General features: G+C 33.9%; 1 protein-coding gene across 1 annotated transcript in view; it reads left to right on the forward strand.

Annotated features, from left to right (window-relative positions):
- Positions 1 to 11,840, forward strand: part of LOC119071990 (neural cell adhesion molecule 2) — a 100,087-nt gene that overhangs the window by 43,890 nt on the left and 44,357 nt on the right. Inside the window, exons 2-4 of the mRNA XM_037177112.1 lie at positions 662 to 794; positions 1,845 to 2,053; positions 11,715 to 11,828. Coding sequence (XP_037033007.1) covers positions 662 to 794; positions 1,845 to 2,053; positions 11,715 to 11,828 — 456 coding nt within the window. The remainder of the gene's footprint in view (positions 1 to 661; positions 795 to 1,844; positions 2,054 to 11,714; positions 11,829 to 11,840) is intronic.

Here is an 11,840-nt window from a genome sequence, read left to right on the forward strand (position 1 = left end):
CAAGGAAAATTGGGTCGTGTGCTGAAAAAATCTCATTACAATACGTGTAACACATCATGCTTTGTGCCAACCGAGAATTGAAGTAGACAAGAGCACAAAAAATCATAATTTTCATTGTAAACAATCACTCTTCAAATTTGATCGATCACATTGCTTTGCATTTTCTCAAACGAATGCATACAAATTCCATATCAACACTGCTTTGAGTGTTGTAATATCACATCAAACGGGTGCTGAAATAAGTCACTTTACAACATTAAAATGAGCCCTGAAAAGAGTCGTATTTCAATTCGCGGTGATACAAAGGAATTTCTTCAAATCGATATTGTATCGGATCACTATATTTTGATTGTGTTGATATTTTACTAAATAACCAAATAACCATCGCCGCCGGTGTATAACCAAAACGCGAAACATTGTAATTGAGAGCGTAACAGAATAAGCTTTTAAAGTTTAATGTCGAATTGAACAATTGAAAGTTTCAAATTAATTGTATCAATTTCAACATCCCGGTACATTTTTGTTATCTAACAGCTATGATGATGAACGACAGAGCTTTAAGAATATTTATAACAAGTAAATTGATACTCTGCTACTGATTAAAATTGATCAATAGTTTGGATAAACAAAATTGATGATTTCCAAAAATTTTATATTACAGTGCCGATAATGCAGACCGAAGCGGTACAATCCGCAATTGGAAGACTGCCATGTAACGTCACACCACCCGTTGCCGAAGATAAAATAACTCTAGTCATATGGTACAAAGAAATGTACTCAACACCCATATACAGGTGAGCAAGCACGTTTAACTAAGTTTAAAAATACAGCGTCACCAGCATCCGATAAAGTCATTTAATGTTTTTAAGTATAAGTAGTGTTACATGTAGAATACTATACAAACATCGTGTGCATTTCATGTGTTTGTATGTTCATAAGTTGATATCTGGTTATTCTTCTTCTGCACAAAAGTTTATTACACGGAAAAGTTTTACAATCCTTTTAAGCTCTAAATTTTCGTTTTTAATGTGCAGAAAGAAAATGAAGGAAAAAACACAATGTTATTATAGCACATGCTTTATCCTAATCTCATCTCATTTTCGTGCTTTATATATAAACATTTTTTCCCCTTCTCTTTGTTTAATTCTCTTTTTCGCTTCTTTTTTTCTTCGTACTTGATATTTTCTATTAAGAAAGCAAACAGCTTTGGTGGATATGACGCTTTTTTTTCTCCATTTCGTCTAAGGTATTTATATATATAGTTCAGGATTGTTGTTGCTCTAGCTTACTTTGACAATGTTTTATCTTCAGATTTATCATTTTTCTTGTATTGTGTTTGTGTGTATTTATATCCGAAAGAATTTCAGCAATATTGTAGACTAGAGGAGCAAAGCGTATCGGGTAGTCAAGCACGCCAGAGTAAAGTTTGGAAGTAATATCATTCTTTCAGTAAACTTATTTTTAATCTTTATTTTGCCGTTTATTCTTTCCTTTTGTCACATTACACAGACTATTACATGAAAAGGAAACTCAAACCGTTCCAGTTATACATTTTTTTTCTTTTCTCTCTGTCCTTATATTTATTTTCATTTTATTTTTGTGTGATAGGAATCTTGTTTGATGTCTTGTCACAGGGCGAATAATATATCAAAATGATGTATAACAAGACGAGAGAAATTAGTTATTTTCTTGACAGTTTGTCTTCGATATTTTTCTTACATTTTCCGTCTTTTTTTTCATCATTTCTGGTCACATCATTCGAATAATATTTAATCGGATTCGAATTTATTCGCATGGAATTTGCTATTCCAATTTAATATTTTTCGTCCTGATTTTAATTTCAGCTTTGACGCTCGTGATTCCAATTTGGAAAAGGGATCGCATTGGGTGGATGATAAGACATTGGGCGGACGTGCATATTTCCAGGCGGCTGCAAATCCTGCCACACTGACAATAGAGTCTATGAAAAGTATAGATTCCGGAATATACAGATGTAGAGTGGACTTTTTGAAAAGTCCCACACGGAATTCCAGGGTACAGCTGAAAGTAATAAGTAAGTAAAAAAAAACGCCGAAGACTTACATTGTCGCTTCTTTAGACAAGTTTTATTTTCAAGGTTATTTTTCGACGAATTTAAAGTTCATTCGTGCATAAAATCGGTTTCGATTTTAACATCTTTTGCTCAATACTTTTCAACTTGAAACATGTCAGAAATAACTTATTTACGACCAGAAAATGATAAGTTGTCTGAGAGAGAATGCGTATGACGACGCTATGAAAAAGTTTCACCCAATTTTACGTACTTATTCTTTCTCTCCCATTATTTTTATGAAGACCAAAAAGAAAATATTTGGAGGCTGATATGGTAATAGAATATTTTTGTTCCAAGGTCATTTCAAAATGTCTTTCAACCACAGAAGGCAACTTAACCTCAATTTTCATGTTGACGAAAATTGTAACAAAAATATTTCAAAGAAATTGGTTGACATTCAGGTTATGTTCATCTCTGTGGATGAAATCGTCGGCGTTCGTATTGTCAAAGTTCGGGTTTACAGTTATTTGGAACAAACCTATAGGCCTTGCATTTTGAATTAAATAATAGTACATTATAACACGATGTGATAAGGAGAGTCATTTATGAGTTATGTTATACATATACCGAAAAGAATTCAAACAAACTATAATTACCAACGAGTGAAACGAGTGTATTCTTCGAGAATATGTATAATGTATAACATACCGAGATGTTGACTTTCCTTAGCACATCGTTTTATACTATACTTTATTTCGAATGAAGAGATATATGGAAACCACGCCTCCATATTAAAATTTTAACACAAATGAAGCTTATAGATTGATTATACATTCTTTTTCGATTCTTCATAGTTTGTTCCAAATAACTGTAAACGCGAACTTTGACAACTTTGACAACCACGACGATTTCATCCACAGACGACATAACCTTTGTTTTTTGCAAAAAATTGAAGTTAGAGTTAAAAATGCAAACGAGTTAAGAGCGCTCACCCCTTGGCAATTTTCTAGCCTACATTTGTGCGCAAAAATATTCGTTTTTTGATGATTTCTCTGAACCAAAATCTTTTTTTAGAAAAAGTAAAACCATTAAAGCATGCAAAAATGTGTTACTTTTTAGGGAAAAATTGGTTTGTGGTCGATAACTGAACCCATTTGGAGAAACCTTTGCAAAACACATAAATTTACACATTTGCAAAGGTTTCTCCAAATGGGTTCAGTTATCGACCACAAACCAATTTTTCCCTAAAAAGTAACACATTTTTGCATGCTTTAATGGTTTTACTTTTTCAAAAAAAGATTTTGGTTCAGAGAAATCATCAAAAAACGAATATTTTTGCGCACAAATGTAGGCTAGAAAATTGCCAAGGGGTGAGCGCTCTTAAGGTGCAATCGCAGTTCACCGTTTTGGGTCTCCGTTTAGATATTGCGCATGCGCTCAGAGAGAATTCTCTCTACGCATGTGCATTTTTTAATGAACTGCGATTGCAGCTTTAAAAAAGTTTGCTTTTTTGACAATAAAGTTAATCTGCTTCTTACATGTATTAGTAATGCAAAAATGGTATGCATTATGTCTAAAATCGTGTTCTATAAACGCAACATTACCTCTTCATTCGAAAAACTACTAAAGGCATCTGTTGCCGACAACGACCGCGAAAATAAGCGATGAGCCCTAAATAGTGTTACATTTTATAGCAAAATTTATGTTTAAATCTATGGAGTAATAGATTTTGCATCTAGGCGACCGTCTGACAAAATATGTAACAGATTTAATGATTATAGGCTTGCAGCTTTGTTAAAGGCTAACTTCTTTTTCAAATAACTGAACAAGCCACGTAATATTCAGAAAAATCGTCGAGATTGAAATTCCATTCTAATCAAATATTTCAAACAAAAAAATTACCTGAAACCACGTCGTCGTATCTGCCAATAAATGTTTCTGTGTGTTTTTTTAAACACTTGGAATTCGCATTCCTTCATTCCGATATTCATTCACATTTATTTCGATGATAAAACAAAAGCCTCCCCGTCATGTATACCAATGTACGGATGCGAGGCTGTAAAAGGAATAAAATATGGCATAGAGACTTTTTATGTTGTTAGGTGGATTAGAATGCTATGGATGGAATAATATGAAGACGTCGCATAGATGTGTATATAGATGGTACACGTTTCGAGCTGGAAATACATTTTCTTCCTTCTTCCAATCGAATGGTAAAATGAACTTTTCAAAAGCTTAGTTTTCTCCAGAAAATTCTCTGCACGAAATGACATATGTCAAAAGGCTTTTTTCTACCTTCTTTTCGTGTATACGCGGTATAGACATACACCTACATTTATATTTGAATGTTCCTAAATGTTGCTTCTTCCTATTGTTATAAATGGTGTGTAATGTACAAACGTCTATGTATAATATTGTACACACGTTTGAGAAGGGAACTCGTATCGGAAAAATAAAAATGAATTTTCATCCGACTTAAGACTGTGCTATTGAATATCTTTGCCTTTATTGCTTTAACAGAAACGAAGGTTATTCGTTTTAAAATTTTTGTATTGTATAGACACACCAGCTTTTTATATTGAGCAAATTGATTCATAACGGTTTCAGATATTTTTCTTGTACACTTTTTCCCGGAACAGGAATAAAATTTATGTGATAACCGGGCCTCGGAAAACTTTCGTATATATTTGGTGTGTCTATAAATAAAGTTGAACACTTCTTCGGTGTAAGGTGAATGAAAGTAGAATTCTGTTACACGTTATAATCAATAATTTCTTGTTAAATGATTTTTTGAACAGGTTGAAATGCATGATCTGGGAGGGGAAGGTTATTTGAACAAGAAATATTTTATGAGATTGCGAAACGTATTTTGGGTTGGTTCAAAGGATGTGTATTTTCACATCTGTGATAGCACTTTCGTTTCGTTATTTCGTAAATTATTCAGATTCTTGTTCTTCTGCAAGAACAAGCAAAGTTAAGGCCATTGCAGCGCTTTACTAGTAAATTAGGTTTTTATTTCGAACACCTAGCAGAATTAGCCATACGCATCCTTTATTCATTTTACTAATGGATCATGAACGGTTACGGGTACAATCGAGCCAATGGGAAGAATCCATATGGTTTCTAAAGTAGTTCTCAAATTATTTCTTTACCATTTGATGACTAAGGTAATCTTCATTTTGAATAGCTCTTGAACACTCGAAATAATTATGCGGACGGGAAAATATTTACTGTTGTGTATTAATAGCAGATGGTTGGGTTGTTAGACTTATTAAGTAATTAAGTGGGAGTGTATTGCTAACAAGACTACATCCAACACTTTCTTTCTCTTCAATAAATACTCGCAGTCACGTGATTTTTCGTATAATTTAAAGTACTAGATTTGGCACATTAGACCAGCGAACCATTTCACCAGATTTACTTATAGTTCTTTGAAGTGGAAGTGGAGAACATTATTGTCGGTCAGAAAAAACATTGAAATAGAAACCTATTTCAAAAAAATGCTTTTTATAGCTTGGTCAATTGATAGCGAAAACACAGATAACCGCTTCCGAAGGTATGATGTTGCCTGTTGTATGAAGAATCGAAATTTTACCAAAAAGATTTTTTTCATACAAACCGATGTGATTTTCCTCGGTGATACAAACGAGAATCACTCTAGTGGTCTTATGTAGCAAAAAGTACGTAAGTGAAGTAACAGATTTTGAAACTCATTTGTTACATATGTTTGCGTTGTGAACCCACCGAAAAACTTGGTAATTTAACGGAATAAAGGTAAAATTTTACTACTGCTAACGTCACGGTCACCGGCTACGGACACATATTGCTTAGACTCAGTCAGAACTCATTTATCATCTCCGTCTATGTAGCAAAAAATTCATGCAATGCCTTAAGCTAACATGTCTGATTTCTACAACTCTTTTTTTTTAGGAAAAAATATACTTGGACGCATGTTGCAGACATTGTACAGACGCTTGGTCATTTATATATTTGAGTTCGATGTCTGACCATTTATTTTCGATGTGTGTCGAGTCATAATGATTTCTCATATAAGGTTGAGCTTTTCAAGATTATACGTCAGACATTTCGAATTGAGTTCATGTCGTCCTGTTTTTTATGGCACATTATAAATATAAAAATAGCCCATAGCCATATCGTATGCATTCATGAAAGTCCATGACTTTCAAATTTACCATAACTATGTTCCATCACAACATTTTATGGTTTTTCTCGACTATACAAAATTTTGAAAACAATAAGTAACGAACGACTAGACACAGCCAAAACTTTTTTTTTCCTCTATATTTTGGTAAACATTCATGTTTCTGAAATGGAATTTAATAAAATTTTATGGTTTTGGGGAAAAGTTTTCCAAAGCCCATTTTCTTGCAACCAGCAACATTATCATCCCGGAGGCATGCTGTAATGTGTATCGTATGTGTGTTTTTACAACAAATAATAAAAAAAAATGTTTTCAAATAGCTTCGTTTAAACGGGAAACTCGACATTTTAAGACTAAAACTTAAAAGTAATTTAATCGAAATCGCTACACCATACGTTCATGCTTTGCTGCTATACTCGAGCTAATTGGATTTTTCTGTACAACAAACAAACTATCAATGAGCACAAAAGATACGGTTAATAAACGTTTCCAGAAGTATTTTCAACATTGCAAATTCTCCGGCAAACAGAGAAGCATTCTAACTGTTTCTGCATGTGTAATATACTCATCAATTAATGCTTTTCGTATTAGCCTTAACGATCTGATATCTTTGTTATCGGATATAAAGTGATATAATTTAACAAAGAGCTTCACATGGAATGAACAGTACAATTGTTGAGGTTGAGATAGCACGCAACATCACCATTCCTTTCAATGCCATCCAACCAGAGTAAATTCGGCAATTGTTTCCATGGTTAATATTTGATTAATTTCAACTGAACGTTCTGTGCAACAATGTGCAGAATGTACGATATGCCAGTGAATGATTCCCCGGTTACATTTGAAAAGTGTTTTGTTTCGGGTTGAGCTGGTTTAGATTGTAAATAAGTTAATAAAGTTAATTAGGCGAACTCCGAATAAGAAGAAATGAAACTCGATTAAACAGTCCTTTGTAAGGCTTTTCCCTTGTGCGTTTTTGTAGCATGTCGAGCTATGTTTATCTATTTGACGATTACACGTATTAGGATAGTAAGTTCATAGTTTGAACCGTACGTCATATTGATCCTGTATCTAAGAACCAAATGGAGCCTTAATGAGGGTTTGCTTTCTAGTGCATATGAGGAATAAAATAAAATTCTTATTGAGGCATGCCAGGCATTGCAATAAAAACTTAATTCTTTATGTTACATCAATGCCTTCACTATGACACCAACTTGATTTCGTTATGATGTAAGCCGATGTAAGTAATGATGTAAGCCACTTCGTCACTAGTGATAATGACAAACGAACAAAAAATAGCAATATGCACAGACAGCCAAAGTGCAATAAAGGCCCTATCATCTGATTGCTTCAAATCAGCTCTAACAGTAGAATGCTTACAAATCCTAAATAGTATATCCACAACAAAAAGCATCGATCTCATCTGGGAGATCTGCCACAGCAACATCGAGGGTAACGAAAACGCAGACAAATTTGCTAAAATAGGAGCAACAAACATTTTAGTTGGTCCTAAACCAGTCAGCGGAACGCCACACTCGCATTCCAGAAATATCGTAAACACAATAAGAGTAAACAAGTTTAGAAGTCACTGGCTTAATATCCCCACTTGTCATCAGGCAAAGAGCTGTATAAATATCAGTTAGAAACTCTAAATTTCTACTCAAAGTCAGCCGAACGAGATTAAAAATATTTACTGACGTAACCACGGGACACTTCGGTTTTAACAAGCACTTAACTACAATAGGAAAGTGAACTGATCCAAGTTACGATCTGTGTGGTCACCACACGGATACAGCTGAGCACTTCCTCTGCGAATGTCCGGCTTTTATAACAAAAAGAAGGATTCACTTAGGTGCGTACACTATGAGGTATGCCCTGATTAAAAACTTACATCCAAAGGACATCCTGAACTTCATTGCAAGTACAGGGAGGTTCGAACCAACAGTAAGTGACTAACCCAATGTTACAGCTAGCACAATTGGTCCAAACGGTGGCCCCGTGTGTATTTTACTCAGTAAAACGGCTGCGGATATGTTTGAATTTCGAACTCGAAGAATTTATTCCAAAACGGCTGCATTTAATTTAAAAAAACGACTGAAAAGGTATTGTAACAAATGGTTACTGACAATACGGCATCGACATGGGTTTAAAAAACGGTTTTTATGAGTGACTGAAATGTTACGTGTAACTAAATTTAGTGATAATTTACGGTAACATCGACCGATTATTTTGATTGAAGCGGACCTGCCAACCGTAGAGATTAGTTTTACACATACTTCGTCATCGCTCTTGTATTCTCGACACCTCACAAATTATTTTATTAATAAATTTCACGCATAAAACGTAAATGTTTCGCAAAATACTGCGATGGTAACAGCCATCAGTACTCTTTGTTTGAAAGAACATTGAACCGAACAAAAGAGATTTAAAGCGCTAACCATCCATGATGTTACTATATAGCTGGAATGAAAATGTGAATTCCAATATCATGTTCTAACTTATAAACAGTAACCATAAAACTAACAAAGCTTGGGGTTGTGTTTTAGGAACATCCCATATAGCAGCTAAGTGAACAGAATGCTCCTTATCTAAATTAACAATCTTATTTATCGGTGAATGTTACACACAACCTTTCTAGAATCTCTGTATCCAAAAACTTTGTTCTGTTCTGTTCTGTTTTGTGTTGTTTCAGCAATACATATAAGGTATTATGTAGATGTGGCATGTAATGAAGAGAACGAGATATATATACGGTTCGGTATGTTTATGAGTTTATAAACGAACAACCTTGTTTCACTACACGATGGAGCTAGGATATTTCATTTTCAACTCATTAGTAGAGAAAAGTTATTATTAAAGTACGATAAGAATGTCCCGGAATGTCCACATATTCTCTAATGTGAATATTAAAAATAAGTTTTGAAAATGATGGCAATGGAATCGCTCTTAAATTTGTATGGGCTGGGAATAGTTTAGCTACAATTAAGAGTATAATGGGGATTTGAACTAAAAATGAAAGTGAAACTGTTGGTGAGCTTAAAGAAATTTCAACAAGTTTTCACAAGTTTTTTCTAGCTCTACATACCTATACTTCTTAAATTCATTATAGCTCTACTACGGATCGACGTTAAAATAGTTATTTCGTCGTTTCTTTAATCGAAATAAAAGTTTCTTACCGAATAGAAGCATTCACGTACGGAAATAACGAAAGCATTTTAATTATCAGTTACAATCAATTCTCGTTAGCTTCAGTAATGCGGTTTATATTGAGTCAAACATGTTGAAGACGATATCGTTTGAATATTTCATTTTGTTTCGTAACACGTTTTAAATATTTACTTTTTCGTTGATTTTATTCGTTCTATTCGTTCCACGTTATTCATGAAACTGCAGTCCTCTTTATACATAGACTACATTGAAAACGATGTTGGGTTGCGCGAATTCGTTCTAAGCTTAGCACAGAGCATACAATATTACCTCGAAAATAAAGAACAGGCTGTGCCCGCGCAGTGTAAGATTCAAATTTTTGCATAACATGCATTTTTCACAATGCAGGCCAGATAATAGTCATTTTTTCACATCAGTTGAAACTGACGATGGCATCGTCGATGCTTTTTTTGTAAAAAAGTAGGTGTTAATCTCGGTGGAAAAAGAAGAAAATTTTACTTTCTCGGATGACTTGTTGCCTTCGCTACCTTCTGGCCACAAAGTACACCCTTGAAATAAAATGTTGTAACTTTTTGACCTAGTTAACAAATAACTATTTCAGTCAAACACAGCTAAAAATTTGGGATGAAAGTTTTAGGTCCTTGCGGGATTACTTTCGATTTGTTAGTGACGGTTAGGGATTAAAGAACGTGTTCTTATCCCACGGGAACTCTTTTCTCTGTAACAACAGTTCAAAACTCCAACGGGATTAAGTACGCAATAGTGTGAATATTCTTGATTGAACATGACACTTTCTACATAGTATTCAAATTTCAGATAAATAAAAAATGTCTCCCCTACACGAGGTTAGATGTACTCAGAACAATTGTGCCAATCAACGTAGCATTATGCAAGTGTTCATGTCTTCTAAGGTCGGTACACTGTAGGCCAATAAATGTAATAATTATTATAACTTTTTGTCACTAGTCCTACGTTTTCCATATGAGTGGAGCGAGCTATACAAGTTACAAAGTGGTAAGTCGTTCCTTGAAGAAAAAACTCTTATTTTTTCAAGATACATAAAAATATGTTCATGAAGAACGACGTACAGTTAGAGGCAAGTTAAAATTACATCTTTTTACGGTTTTACCACTACCACATGCGTGCGTGGATCCGCTAAAAAAACAGCTGAAGCAAATTCACGTTGAAGTTTCATTGTCTCATATAGCCAAATGAATGTTAATGCCAATGATAATCGACTATTTTTTATCAGTAATAGTGACTGAAATAATCTAGAACTTAGAATTTGAAGCGAAATTATAAGAGAAATTGAATCATTGAAATGAAATCTGAAATGAAATTTTCACCTTGCCGGGGTGTTGCTCTAACCAATTGAGCTTTCTTCGTTTGTAATCAACCTTACTTCGTTTTTAATCAACATTACTTTGAGATCTCCATGCAAAACTTCCTGCTAACGTTTATAACATCTATAGATTGCCTACATGGTGGTGATAAGAAACACTTTCTGAGTGAACGCATTCTTCACTTAACATAATTATCCAAAATTACAAAATTGTTCTTTAGCAAACGAAGAATGTTGATTACAAACGAAGAAGGACATTTTAATTTCAGATCTAATTTCGAACCGTTGTTGTTACATTACTGAAGCATGTATATGAAGCTAAACCGTGTGTATTTTATACCACTAACATGGGCTATTGTGCCTGATATTGATTGTTTCTAGCATTTTACACACGCTTCGTGCCACCTACACATACATGCGTCTGTCGTATTCTCTTATAACTCAAATTAATGCCAATGAAGTAATAGATTTTTATCAATCGAAAAATCGAAATCAGGTGATATGATTGTCGTCGGTGTGAGGCTAATCATTTTTTATGATTGTTTTTCTATTTAGCAAGTAAAGAGCAGACAAAGATAAAAGTTTAGATTTTTGGACAAGTTTTAAATTACTATTGATGTATTGATTTGAGTTCCCATCTATGGAAAAACGCGTAGCAACTCCCCTTCAAACACATCAAACAGATTACTTCGGCGCTGATTAATGTTAAGAACGTTCTTGTAAAATGTCTTATAACGAAGCATAAACATGTTCTGAATTAAAATCTATTTATAATTATATCACTTCGGCAACCGACATTATTTTAATGTTGTCTTAAATATGCATATAGCAAACCCTCATTTTTATTTTCTGTATTTTTTTTTGTCAACATTGAAATGATAATGACTGGAAATATATAATGTTGGCGAAAAAGAAAAATGCCGTCACAATTAATTTTACTCTTTTCTCAATTTACATATTTTCTTTTCATTTCCATTTTTATTAATATCATTACTTTTATTGCGTTTCAGTTCCACCAGAAAAGTTACTCGTTTTGGATGAACGGGGAGATCATATTCCCCATTACATATTGGGTCCCTACAATGAGGGTTCAACAGTAAATATTAGTTGTGTTTCTATGGGAGGTGAGTACGGTT

Source organism: Bradysia coprophila, assembly GCF_014529535.1.
Source record: "Bradysia coprophila strain Holo2 chromosome IV unlocalized genomic scaffold, BU_Bcop_v1 contig_5, whole genome shotgun sequence".
NCBI lineage: Eukaryota > Metazoa > Arthropoda > Insecta > Diptera > Sciaridae > Bradysia > Bradysia coprophila.